Source organism: Primulina eburnea, chromosome 2, assembly GCF_022965805.1.
Source record: "Primulina eburnea isolate SZY01 chromosome 2, ASM2296580v1, whole genome shotgun sequence".
NCBI lineage: Eukaryota > Viridiplantae > Streptophyta > Magnoliopsida > Lamiales > Gesneriaceae > Primulina > Primulina eburnea.
Window position 1 is genome coordinate 46,294,765 of NC_133102.1, and position 15,042 is coordinate 46,309,806.

The window sequence follows — 15,042 nt, forward strand, 5'->3', positions numbered from 1 at the left end:
GATATGGTGGTCTAACAAAAAGACATTGTTTATTCTCCGAAAAAAGAACCCCACCAGGCCACCATTATTAATTTGACCTAATTTCCGTAATCATGGGCACTAGTTGAACAGTGATGGCCACCTTTTATAAATCGATTGATTAATTAAAGTACAAAATCATCTGTCTGATTGAATGTGAGGTGGTGGGATCACTCGGACTTGATTCTTTTAGAGTAAATTTTTTTGTCGATATTTTTATAAGTTTTCTCTTTCACAAAATACCTTAATCGAATTGTATTACTATATTACATTATATATATATATTTTATTTTAAAAGATGTAGCTTCCTTCGATAATGGTAGGAAGCATTAAACATTGTTATCTTCTTAAATATACACTTTACTTTCTCAATATATAAATGATACATTAAAAAGATGACTATGTAACGTGCAACATTATCGCATCGTGTTCTACGCTTCACACCCGGACATACACATGAGTTTGGAGTCCATTTGTATCATAGAATCTTTATTGTTTTATTACGTGGACTATCTGGTATATTCATCTCATTTATCTCCCAAATACCTTGAATTATGTGAACTCTTTATATTTTTTTAGAGTAGATCTCTTATGAAACGGTGTCACGAATCTTCATATGTGAGACGAGTCAATCCTACCGATATTCACAATAAAAAATAATACTTTTAGAATAAAAAGTAATACTAAGTAATATTTTTTCATGGATGACCCAAATAAAATATCCGTCTCACAAAACACAACCCGTGAAACCGTCTCAGACAAGTTTTTGCTTTTTCGTGAATCATATGAATCCCTCCTATTTTATGCAATTCATCAGAAATAAAAAGAAATAAAAATTCCAAAGGTAAAATACAATAGCTACATGATATGAAATCCAACGAGTCACTCGAGGGATTTTATAATCTCTAACCATTAACATTCAAATATGAAATATGTATTATCATAATTTAATAAAGGATGATAAATTAATATTATAATTATATGTAAACTCATAAAATTCATATCCACGTACCATAATACATCGTTTCTTACGAAGACATCATAATACATTCTTCGATTAAATTTATTTCCCTTGAAAATAAATCAGCCAAACTAGTCAAACGTTGTGAATGAAATGATAGAATAACCCAAATAACAGAAATAAAATGCTTTGCAGATAAATAACTGTGCATCCTGTTTATATTTTCCATTTTCTTATGAAATTTATGCCGAATGCACATCTAAAGTTACATCTCGCTCCGAGCTTCTGTAAAACTCGAGCAGAAACAGGGATACTGATCGATTATATAAATTCTATTTCAAGAAACCCAACTTGGGCGTGTATATATATATATATATAAACAAATCAAGCCGGCTCGAAATTATCAAATTCGAGCTGCAACCCCCTAGATCATACAAAGCATAGTAGTATCATGAATCCACATATTCCATCCAGATCACAAAAGAATAGTGTACTGATGACAGAAATACGAGAAAAATTTCCTTTAAAAAAAACAAAACTTAAATTTCCACAAATATACATAAAATTTCAAATACCCGATCACATATCAAATCCTAGATCAAATATAGATTAGATGGATATTCAAGTTTAAGGCTTGTGTTATAGAAATGGAACGTTTTATTATCTTTGGTCGTTGAGGAAGGTGACATCTTGTCTTTACTACTGCACACTAATATAAAGTACATTCAAGAGAGAAGCAAGGTGATAAAGCACCAGCCCAAAATCTCGAGCGTATGCCGAAAATTACAGAAGTTTTCACAGATAAAAAGAGAACCAAAAAAGATGATAGATTCTCCAAAACAATTTGGAAGTAAATTATAGGAAAAAGTTTTAGCGGAGCTCACCTAGACTCGAAAACGAAGGGCTACCACATCAGGGATTGAAGAGCGGGTGATAACTGAGTCACTTAACTTATGCCCCCTTCCAAGAATTCCTCGAATTTTTTCTTGTCCAACTGTTTTGGACCAGAAAGCAAAATTTGACAGATATATTTAATCTCATGAACTATATTACTTAAAAGATGTGAATCCCCACCCATATGCATATGGTCGAAGCCTGAAGGTTATATTCCTTCATGGGAAAGTAAATAATTTTTGACATGATCAAACAAATATCTGTTGTGCTCAACATCAGAAATTGAAAACTAAAATAAATAGCAGATTCACGTAAATGTTATATCAAAATATAGCAGAATAGAGATAGTGTCTGAGTCTCAATTGTAAGCGGTGACATCATATCGTATAATTTTTAAAAAAAACTCTGAATCTCTATTTGGAGATCATCTAATGCTAACATGTCCCAAGACAATTTCCCATAATAATATGATACTGGTGATTAATAAATTTGAATCAAACCTGAGCAAGCGGGCTGCAAGACTCAGTCCTGCCTATAATTTTCACAACTATTATCTACTCGATTTGCGAACCCTTTCTGCAAGAAAGTTTCAGGAGATAAATTAGCTTCTTTTTACGTGTAGTTACAAGGAAAAAGTAAATCAGAGAGGCTTCCTAGACCCACGTGTGCACGCACATATATATTTCTGTGTTTGAGTTTAACAGAGACATGAGAGAGTGTGTGTGTGTGTGTGTGTGTGTGTGTGCAGCAACTATTGTCTGCAAAATAGAGTTTCTAACAACAAACTCAAAGCAAAATAAACATGTATATGTAAATAAAAAAAACATAAAATAAAATAAACATATATAAGAAGAAAGAAAATACTTATTGAGGAAATTCCGAACATGTCATGTAGAAGCACATGATAAATTACTCACAAATAAACATGATATCCATCGAGACAAGATTGTGAGAAAAAGCATTCTTTATCAAATTTTATATAGCCGCAACAGGCTCTTCAACCACTTTATTCTGCTTTGGTCGTCCACACCTTCTTACATCTTTACTTTTCAGTAACTCCAAAGCTTTCTCTAAAGTTATCTCACTAGGCCTCATATTCTGTGAAGCAAGGTCAGAGCATAATTAAATCAATAAACGTAAAGTTTTTAAGACCATTTAAATCAAGCACAATATTCACTCAAATGGACACAATGTTAAAGAAAATCAAACACAAGTGTACCTTGGGCACAGAAGCAATTGTGCGCCTATGTCTAATGGTGAATCCTACCCTGGCAAGCTTTAAAATTACTGGTTGGTCATCATCTGGGTGGTTCCCCTAAGAATAAGACCGCATTCAAGATCAGTAAAAAGAAATTAGAACATGACAAATGAAAAAAGGAAAAACTGCACAGAAAACATACCAAAGTCAGTGGATACTGCAACAAGTTGAGGGCATCTTCCAAGGTGATGGACTCTACATTCTTTATCTAGAACAGAATAACATCTTCACTTAAGTGTATTGTATCAAACAGATATACAAGTTGAAATTTGGACAGATAAAAATAATGTGTACACATGAGACAGAGGCATGCAAATATTCATAAATGGTAGCAAATATTTAAATCATAAACAGCAGCAAATATTTCAAGTTTAAATATTTATCTAGGATAAAGTTTAAGGGTCTGAAGTTCTGCATTTAAGAGAGATTTCAATATGGCAACATGATAAGAGATTGTATGCATTTTCAGACATTGACACTGTCCATGCATGCAGGGGAGGACAGTAAAAGTTTCTTGAACTTGAGCACCAAAATGAATACATACTTGAGACACTGAGGCTCGCTTGGGTAAATGTCCCTTTCTATCTTCACCAAGCTGCACGTAGTTGCCATATGGACCACTCTTTAATAAAACCTGAAAGTTGAATTTTAATATTTAATTAGAGAAACGGTTATTAGTAAAGAGTCAAAACATATAAATAAATAAAGAAAACCTTCTCATTGGATCCTGGATTAAGACCAAGCAACTTTGGCTCCTGCACATTCTTTTGTTTGTTTTCAGGATCGCTTTCTTCGTCATCTTCACCATAGAGTGTCTTAGCAATGTACCTGCGACAAAATTACGTGTCACAGAAAAAATTAAGGTCTCCAGGAACGAGCTCCATTGCATGCTACAGGTTAAACTCACTTGCATTTTGGGTGTTGATCACAACCAATAAAATATCCCGCTCCAAACCTGCTAACTTTAAAAACCAAAGTTCCTTCAACACAACTTGGGCATGTTCTATTTCCATCACGAAAAGAAGCAAATAAGAAATGACCAAATGTTTTCTCCAACATCTTTTCTACATTATGGATATGAACCTTTCCAGCTTTCTCACAATACTCGCTAAATCTTGTCCAGTAATCTCTCAAAAGGCCTTTCCATTCCGTCATTCCAGCGGAAACATTATCAAGTTCAGTCTCCATATCAGCAGTAAAACTATAATCTGTGACCTCAGAAAAATAGTGAGAGAGAAATGCTGATACCATGCGACCACGGAACTCAGGATACAATGTCCTACTTTTCATTGTAATATAGTGTCTATCTTTTAGCACCTTAATAGTGATTGCATAGGTAGAAGGTCTCCCAATACCAAGTTCCTCCAGTTTCTTCACTAATGACCCCTCAGAATAGCGGTTTGGAGGCTGTGTATAGTGCTGACCAAGTTCAACTTTGGACAAGCACAATTGCTGACCACACTTCAAGCCACTCAAATTCTGAAACACTTCAGTACGATAGTTCTCTTGATCATCGTCACTTTTTACACTGATCATTTCTGTGTCTTCATAAACAGCTTGGTAACCACGAAATTCGACTTTTGAGCATGTAGATCGAAACATTATTGACTGGTTAGCATTCCCAAGATCAAGTTGTATCTGCTCAATGATGGCAGGTTCCATTTGACATGCCATTGTTCGAGACCATATAAGAGTATATAACTTTAGGGAATCTTCATCGAGCAACCCAAGCATTGACGGTAATCTTCGGATGTCCGTGGGTCTAATAGCTTCATGGGCCTCCTGAGCGTTTTTCACCTTTTTAAAATACTTGCGTGTACTCTTTGAAGCAAAACTCCTCCCATACTTTTCGATAATCAAGGATTGGATATCCTTAGTTGCTTCATCAGACAAGTGCAACCCATCTGTTCTCATGTAAGTTATTAGTCCTGTAGCCATGCCATCCATTAACTGCACTCCCTCGTACAGCTTCTGGGCAAGTTTCATTGTATATGATGCTGTAAAGTTCAATTTGCTAGCAGCGTCTTGCTGAAGTGTTGATGTTATGTATGGAGTGGGCGGATTTCTTCGAATCTTGCTGGTTTTCGAGCCAACAACTTCAAACTGAGACAGACTGATCTTGTCTTTTATATTATTTGCCTCTGCTTGAGAGCTAATTGAAAGCTGATCCAACTTTTTGGAGTCAAAATAGGTCAGATGCGATGAGAAAGAAACATCGCTGACTGAATTTAGATCTGTCCTATTGAACTCAACTTCAACTGTCCAATACTCCTGGGCATTGAACTCATCGATTTCCTTTTCCCTGTCACATATGAGAGCCAAAGCAGCAGATTGGACTCGTCCAGCAGACTGACAACCAGGTAACTTCCTCCACAACAACGGAGAAACACTGAATCCAATCAAGTAATCAAGGGCCCGCCGTGCCAGATAGGCATCAACCAAGTTTACATCAATCTCTCGTGGAGCCTGTAGAGCACTTTTAATGGACGATTCGGTTATCTCATTAAAGACAACTCGTGCAACAGTGATATCATTACGCAGAGCATCCTGTTGATGCAACATCTCGATAATATGCCAAGCAATGGCTTCTCCTTCACGATCAGGGTCTGAGGCAAGAATAAGAATATCCGCTCTGTAACAGAGAATGAAACATTGTAATATATAAGTCAATTGACATCAAACTAAATGAAAAATTGAATATAAAACAACTGCATGCATACTATTTGAAGAACTAAAACTAGACTTGTGACTTCAAATTTCAAAACAATAAGATTGAGTTCATATACTGATATAAAAGTAAATATCCTGTAAAATGTGTGTGTATTTATAGCCAGAAAAAAAACAGATGATTGAACAGAAAACATCATACCCACTCAATGCAACCTTAATACTCTTAAGATGAGACCAAGCAGCAGATGGAACCTCCCAAACCATACTGAAGTCATCATCAGGTCGCACGGATCCTGATCTAGCAGCCAAATCCCTGACATGGCCATAACTGGGTACAACCTCAAACATTTCACCAAGGTATCCTTGAATGACTTTTGCTTTCGTGGCAGACTCAACCACAAGGACAGATTTTGTAGTGGGTGGATATAACTGACGCCATGCTTTTTGCCCTGGAGACTTGCTTTTGTTTGTTAGGCATGATTTATGTCCCGTTGATACCTTTTCTTCGGATGGAGCATGAGCTTCTGCAACAGATTTACCTCTTCTTTTGGAGTGCCTGGTCGCCTTAATAGGAACATTTTCCACTGAAATTCCATTATTAACCACTTCTGACACAGTATTTGAATTTGAGTCAGCCTGAAAATATGCTCAGATAGTCAAATGACTAACAATGAATTAGCATGAATCCAATTTGCCCAGAAGAAAAGATATCTAACCTCCACAGATTTAGGAGACAGTTTATTTTGTTTGTTCCCAGTCGTCTTAGGTTTATTAACTTTCTTCGTGTGCATTGGCAGGTCTGTTGTATCAGTAGTAGTAGTGGCAATGGAAGATTGAACTTGTTTATTCTCGCTTCTAGATTGCCGCTTCGCTTTCACTTTAGTCTTCTTGGTTTGCGTACTTTTACTGATTAACGAGTTCATGTCATCCTCAACAATTGGGCCTTTTGAAGTGGCCAAATCAACATCTTCTATTTTCAACTCCGATGCCTCGCATACAGAAATGGCACTTGCTTTTTTCTCCTTTGATGTTGCATTTGCTTTGTGACCGGCAAAAGTTTTGTGCCTCATCCGGTGCCTACTGAATATTTTAACTAATTGATTCTGCCCACTGCCCCCATCTTCAGTCCCTACGATGCGACTTCTGGCACCTGCTCTTGGGACATGACAAAATGACCTTTTACTGATACTACAATAAAAAGTTGGGCGCAGCAAACATAATGGTGCATTTTCCACATTCCTATGCATCCCAGTGTCAGAAAGTCCATGCTTAAATTGAGGCTTCAAATTGAAGGGAGAAAAGGAGCGAGAAATATAGTTGCCACTTCTAAACAGCTGGAGTTTACTATCGGACCTGATTCTCATAACTTTGGTTTGGACACCGGTCAGTGCATGAGGCAACAGGACTATAGCAGGACATTTTTCAAATTTCTCAGCATTTGCAAATGACGACCATAAACAGATGCCCGGATGATTTTGTAATGCTCGGTTCTGCAAATTAAAAAGAAAATACAAAGAGAACCTTTAACACAGAGAAAAAAACATACTACAAAATTTCCTGAACTCAACCATCAACTAAAGTTGATACTAAACCAATAACATTACATGGTTGATAGTTGCTAGTGATGGCTGATCAAAATACACATATCAAATGACTAGAGTAAATTCAAATTACTAAAGACCAGCAATGACTACAATAATCCTTAAATATACATCAGCCAGTCCCTGCCTTGCTTAATGCCATCCCTTCTCCACTAGCAAGACAAAGGTAGCAAGCAACCGGAGCACTGATTCCATTTACTATAGCCATTCAAATTTAAGTTGGATTAACAAAACGATGAAAAATGAATACAAATAATTACCATAATAAAGGGGCGGTGGAAGCTAGAAGCAGAAGTAGAGGAAGCTGTGAGGAAATATTGAAGAAATGCCATCCAAACCCAGCAACATCAGTAGCTAGTAAACTTCAACCATGCGTATATCAAATAGTCTGATCGAATTGAACCGTTCTTTCTGCAAATAAATATATAATAATTATAAATGGTGGAAAAGACTTTGGCTGATGCTGAGGTTTAGGGTTTTGTGATGCTTGGCGATCTTTTATCCTCGTCCACGACGTCGTATTCACAAATTACTGGGATGCATGAATTTCACCGGCGCTCGAGGTTATTAGTTGAAACTGGGGTTGATGCATTGAGTCCGTATTGGTTGGGCCATTGCTAACTAGATGGGCCATATAATAACTGGACCAAATTTATGGTTTAAACATAAGAGAATCAGATTTACCCACTGACTATGAAGCCCAAATTTATCTCCTTATTTCTTAAAGAATTACCATTCAACTTCGTAGTAGGTTTTGGACATATCTAATTTCAATGATGTCTCTCCCTCGTTTGTCTTTGTGTTTTCCACTTCAAAAAATGACAGATCTCAAAAGCAATGAGAACATGATCCGTTACTCTATGAATAGGATATAAAGGAGTTCAAAACACCCATCAAACGGTTAGCAACAACTTTAGACACAATCTTATAAATCACATTTCATAATATTATGGGACAAAAGAGGTGTAAATGAATCAAATCGAGCCAAATATTCGTAAAAAAAATCAAGGCTCAAATTCGGCTCGAAGTAAGTATATTCGAATTTGAGTTCGATTGGAATTGTTTTAATTTTTTTTGCTCGAGTTCGGCTCGGAAGGAAGTTCCAATTCAAATTTATCTCGAAATCTTCGAACTTATTCGCGAAATATTTGAATTACTATTCATATATATATATATATATATATATATATATATATAATTTATTTATGGATATGATATTTATAACCTATTTGTGAATAACTTTGACACATATTTTACAAATGAAGTGGGACAAAAACTTGTGTGAGACGGTCTCACGGGTCGTATTTGTGAGACAGATCTCTTATTTGGGTCACTCATTAAAAAGTATTACTTTTTATGTTAAGAGTATTACTTTTTATTGTGAATATGGGTAAGATTGACTCGTCTCACAGATTATGATTCGTGAGACGGTCTCATATGAGAAAACTCATTAATAAAATGTTGAGGCTCGCGAGCAATCGAACAAAATAATTTTGGTTTAAGGTCGGCTCAAAAAATTTGACACGTTTGAGTTCGGCTTGAGCTCGATAAATTCGAATTATATGAATCGATTCGTTTACCGTAAGAAGGTATCTGGCTTTTTTTCTTCGGGACTAGCACTATAGATGTATCATTTATACCTTCCGACAATCCCTGGTTGAGCAGTGCTCGGCATGCTGCAGTAACATTCGTATCAAAAATGTCCCAAAAAGTCTGATAGAACCCTGGGTTCATGTCATCCGGTCCAGGAATTTTATCGCTATGGATTAATCGAATTGCAATCACTACCTGATCTTCCTCACACGGCCTCATAAGAAAACTGTTCAAATCATCAGCAATTCGACATGGAACTTGAGCAATAATATGGTCGCCTATGCAACCTTGGGATGTGTACAAGTTCTGGAAATAGATCTTCAAGTACAACCATATTCGCCGAATGTCGAACATGGATAAGCCTCGCGTTTTCTGATCATCCAATAGCTTCATAGCTTCAAAGACTTGGATTGCAATACATGGACCTATATATTATGCATACGTGTGTTTGCAGTAACAACTAATGATACTTACGAGCAATTTAGGATCTGATTCCAGAACCTGTCATTTGTCCAGACGCAGGTTTCAAAATTGTCTAGAGCCTGAAACCACGAAGAAGACCGTTAGAAGGGGGCCATGAGGGTGTGTCGGCGTAGCCTCTCCGATGGTCAAGTCAGATATTGAGGATACAAGTGAAGAGCAACTAATGATGCTACTGAAAAACAATATATTATATTTATAGGAGAATACATGATACCCGCGCTAGATCTGTCTTCAATTTAGGCTAAAAATAGGTAAAAAGTAATGGGCTCATCCTAGTGTATCAACCATAAAAATGATATCAAAATGCCAAATCAAAAGTAAAAATAAAAAATAAAAAGATGAAAATATAATATGTACGAATAACATTAATTATTAAAAACACACAATTATTAGGGAAACATATGAAAATGAGAAATAAAACTCTATATCACATACGTACACTTTGAAAATTGAATAAATGAAACCAATAATTCAGAATTGGAATTAATTTGAACAAAACAACATTAATAACTCATTGACCGTTGGATAATTTTATAATATTAAAAAATTACGTTTCTTATAAAATATTGAGTAAGTCTCTGGTGAGACGGTCTCACGAATGTTTATCTGTGAGACGGGTAGACCCTACCGATATTCACAATAAAAATTAATAATTTTAGCATAAAAATTAATATTTTTTTATGGATGACCCAAATAAGATATCAGTCTCACAAAATATGACCCGTGAGACTGTCTCGCACAAATTTTTGTCTAAAATATTTTGAAAGTTGTTAGATATCTTAATTACGATTGACAAGTTTTTCAAAATATTATATGAATTTTTTTTTTTAAAAAAAGATATAATATACATTTGTGGACTAAAATCATATAAACTGAGTCAAGATAGCTTAATATTTGTCATAATATTGAAAATTGGTTTACAAGTTCTTTTTCGGAATAGTTTTCTTTTATCGCATATGGTTTGTATTCTTCTCTCTCATTTTTCTACCAGTCTACCACAAATAAATATTTTATTCGAATGCTTTAAAGAATTAATTTAAAACTTAGATGTAAAATTAAGCTTGTAGACTATTAATAAAAACATCTAATAATAATCTCCAAAAGCTGTAATATATTTAAAATAATTCAATGGACTCTTGTAATTAAATATTTCATGTATTCATTCAGGTTATAACATAATAATGGGTTGTATTGCAATATTTCATACAATTCTAAAAATATGTTATTCTACCAAATTTTAATTTTGTGAATAATTTTTTTTCCACAAAAGCTCGTATAAAATTGTCTCTCCGGTCAATTTTGTGAGAAGCGTTATCTACCCAACCATACTCATGAAAAAATATTATTTTTGTGTCAAAAATATTATTTTTCATTTCAAGTATGAATCAAATTGACTCGTCTCATAATAAAACTACAAGCTTATTTATGGTTTAAAAGCTTAAATACATCTCAACCATATTCAACAGTCAAATTTCAAATATTCACAGAGCTATTAGTTAAAATATTATAATTTATTTTATAAGTACAAAAAAAAAAAAGGGTGAGAATCTATATTTTTTACAAATAAAAATCTTGCTTAGATCATTAGAGACCTCATATTAATTCAGATTCATCGTTGATTTTTATACCACTTTGCAAATTCAAAATAAACTAAAGAGACAACAATTAAGGAGGATTCATTTGTTGGTTTTATATGTTATAATGAGTGAGTCTCATGTGAGACCGTCTCACGGGTCATAATCCGTGAGACGGGTCAACCCTACCCATATTCACAATAAAAAGTAATACTCTTAGCATAAAAAGTAATATTTTTTCATGGGTAACCCAAATAAGAGATCCGTCTCACAAATTTGACCCGTGAGACCGTCTCACACAAGTTTTTGCCTGTTATAATTCAATACACATGACTATAATTTATTTTAGTTTCTTCTAACAAAATCAAATTATAACTGATAACATCATTTAATAATATCTCTACTTAGAGGTAATTGAGTATATGAGACTATTAATGTCAAGTTCCAAAATTATATATATTTTTAAGAAAAACTTGACTCGTTTTGCTACGTTAAACATAGACTTTTTGGATACATGAGTTCGATTCTAAATGATAGAAATTTATAAATTTCATATTAAGACTTGTTTCCACAAATTGCAGATTTTGGATAAATGTGTATCTATACACCATCATGCTTGTCGTGTAACAAGATAAACCTCTCTCAATAGGAGAGAGACATGAATTTGATCCCAAATTATATAAAATTCGGAATTTTATATTAAGATTCATTTACTCAATTTTGGTGCAAAATATAGTAAAGGAAAACTTGCCGATATTATAACAATACATAGTTTTATATATTTCGATAATCTCAGATAAACCAGAATAAGATACCATTTAATTTTATATTAAGATTCGTTTACTCAATTTTGATGCAAAATATAGTAAAGGAAAACTTTCCGATATTATAACAATATACATAGTTTTATATACTTCGATAATCTCATATAAATCAGAAAAAGTTACAATTTTTTTCCATGTTGACTGGCTCTGCAGAAACAATCCAATTATGACCCGAATTTTCGCAGTTTCAATCTGGTGTTGGGCCTGGAAGAGTTTGGCTGACCAATACTGCATGGACACACCAAACCATCGTTTTCAAGCATTTAAATTGGAAAATAAAAAATAAAAAATTACGTTGTCCACTGTAGCATACGAAATATGAGAATGGTGAAATTTTTATAAGCAAATATATTATACGAATATTGAAATGTGACTTATTAAATTACCAAATCAAAATCGCGGTCAATTTAAATTAAATGACCGACTCTCCCATTTTCCTTTAGTCGTAATATTTCAAGGGATAGCCACACGATGCTCAGTACAACTTTTTCTTTACGAGCTTATTTCAATCATTATGTTATTTGTAAATTTCGCTTAAGACCATCTCCAATCATGACACCACATTAGTGCCACACCATCGTGGTGCCATGATTTTTCACTCCAATCCAGCACCAAAACTGGCGCTGGATTGGAGCAGCTCTACATATTATACATTTATATTAAATTAATCAAATTAAAAACAAAACAAAAAAAATTGCTGCGTCACAATTTTTATTTTTATTTTTTTAGTTTTATTAATTTAATATAAGTGTATAATATTTAATTAATTAATATTTTTTTGAAATTTTAATTATAAAATTTTTAATATTATCATTATATTATCAAATTATAAATAATTAACATAAAACAGAAATATTAATATAGAAAAAAAAAGAATATTCTTGGAATATTTTATTGTAGTGTAAAATGTAGTGCAATGTGGTTAGAGCAACTCCAATCTTTGCTCCACAATGGAGCAACTCCATTGTGGAGCAAGGATTTTCACTCCAATCCAGCACCAAAAATGGTGCTGGACTAGAGTTGCTCTAAAAGCAACTCTACATGTGGCGCAGCACAAAGTGTTGCGCCACATCTATTTTATTTTTTTTTTAATTTTTTTTTTGTTTTTTAATAATTATAAATATTTAATATTCTATTATATATTAATTATATAATTAATATTTTTATTTTTAAATTTTTAAAATAATTTATTCTTGAAACATAAATAATAATTTAAATTTTTTAAAATTTTTTTAAAAAATTAAATAGATTGTATAATTCTATTTTTTTTAATCGATTTTCTAATAAATAATGAAATAATATAATTACATTTATTATGTATAATTGTGAAATGAAATTATAAATAGTTATTATTGAATTAAAATTAATATTATAAGAATATTCTGAGAATATTCTTTTTTAGTGTAGAATGTAGTGTAGATAGGTTGAAATGAATTTAGTGTTACACTATTGTAGTGCAGAATATAGTGCAGAATGTAGTGCAATGGGTTGGAGATGGTCTTAGAGATGATTTTAGTGTAACACCAATGTAGTGCAGTGGATTGTAGATGGCCTAATGTTACATCTTATGTTCATGAGTAGCACATATAGGCATCATTTGGTTCGATCGATGAAATAATACAATAGAAAAAAATGATAGATTCAACAATTTTTCATTCGATAAAACGATCATTCGTCATCTTTTCAACCAAACCGAATGGTGACGTGCCGTATTCAGTCGACAATATAATATATATGTACATACGCTAATAATGGAAGAATTTATGCAGCGACGCCATATTTCAAGGTTGAGGCTCCACGTCTTAAATGCATGCACGCAGAGAGACGCGAGTTGTCACATAAGTTGAGGTAGAAATTGTAGATTATCCATGGGGAGTCGACTTCGAGCTGCTGGTGGTTAAGATAAGATCAGCCAAACATGGCCGGTCGTGCGTTTTGTTTGTGTCAAATAATTAAAATCCATTTCATTGCAAAATTCCAATACACAGAGGACCCATGCATATATTTATATTATGTAGGGTTTATGACTCCAAGAATTAATGAACCACACGATGGGCAATGGGTCGAGGTGTCATGTTACAATTTCTTTATACATATTATAATAAGAAAATCGTATTTTTGTTCTCGTATATGGCGTCAAATTTCAATATTAGTTGGATATTTTTGTTTTTTTAGCCAATTTTTGGTATTTTTTCCAACGTGACGTTGATATTGTGATACACATGTAACGTTAATATGTGTAGTGTGACACATCAATACTTTTGATTGAAAAAATCACTTAAATTATAAAAAAAAAAAATTAGAAAAATGAGATTTGATAATATAAAAGATCAAATTACAAAGAATCAAACATCCAATTTTTCTTTGGGTGGAAAGCAAACACACCAATAAAAATCAATTTTATATAGTTTTTATTTTTAATTTGTTTGTAAATTGTGGTATAAATACAAATGTGATGTAAACTGAAGAAGAATTTATATATTTACCAAGTAGAAAAATGAAATAAATGTGTGACTATTGTCAATTGGATGGCTTGGAGAATACTAGCACAATGTAAATAGTAAGGCATAGTTTGGTATATGGGATAAGAGAGGGATTGATACATAATCCTCCTTATCCCATGTTTGGTACTTTTTTAAAAAGTTCATGATAATATAATGGGTCCTTGATAAATAATTTTTGTAATGCACGAGAATTAATCACTGTTAATCGAGGATTATTGACTTATAATTTGACGTGATTACGAAAGGGCCAACTGAGACACGATTTAAGAGAATGTGCGGCTATTTATTTTGAATTTCAGAATGTGTTGTCGAAGCAACACCGCACCCGCGCTCAGGAAGACACCGCACCCGCGGTGCATGTCCAGTAGGGTAGCAATTTTTGAAAAACTGAGACCGCACCCGCGGTGAGAAACAAGACCGCACCCGCGGTCGTCGAATTTCAAAAAATGAAAGTGCTGCCGAAGCATGAGCGCACCCGCGGTCTTGAAGCTACCGCACCCGCGGTGCTACGTGTTTTGCGAAAAATGAGGACACCTCATAACATGCATTCACCGATATATATAGAACAAAATTCCTTCGAAATCAGTGAAGAAAATCGAGAAATGGTCTGAAGAAGTTGCTGAATCCGTCCGTCTGATTTTGAATCCGACTTCGGTATTGAG

General features: G+C 33.8%; 1 protein-coding gene across 1 annotated transcript; it reads right to left on the reverse strand.

Annotated features, from left to right (window-relative positions):
* Window positions 1–1,652: 1,652 nt before the first annotated feature.
* LOC140823756 (uncharacterized) lies at window positions 1,653–7,939 on the reverse strand. The gene is made up of 11 exons (XM_073185249.1): window positions 7,663–7,939; window positions 6,518–7,291; window positions 6,001–6,437; window positions 4,039–5,763; window positions 3,845–3,959; window positions 3,676–3,765; window positions 3,274–3,339; window positions 3,093–3,188; window positions 2,791–2,971; window positions 2,374–2,449; window positions 1,653–1,973 (listed from the first exon to the last, which is right to left on the reverse strand). The coding sequence occupies exons 1-9, from the start codon at window positions 7,732–7,734 to the stop codon at window positions 2,849–2,851; spliced, it is 3,498 nt and encodes a 1,165-aa protein (XP_073041350.1). The 5' UTR covers window positions 7,735–7,939; the 3' UTR covers window positions 1,653–1,973; window positions 2,374–2,449; window positions 2,791–2,848.
* Between the last annotated feature and the right edge of the window lie 7,103 nt (window positions 7,940–15,042).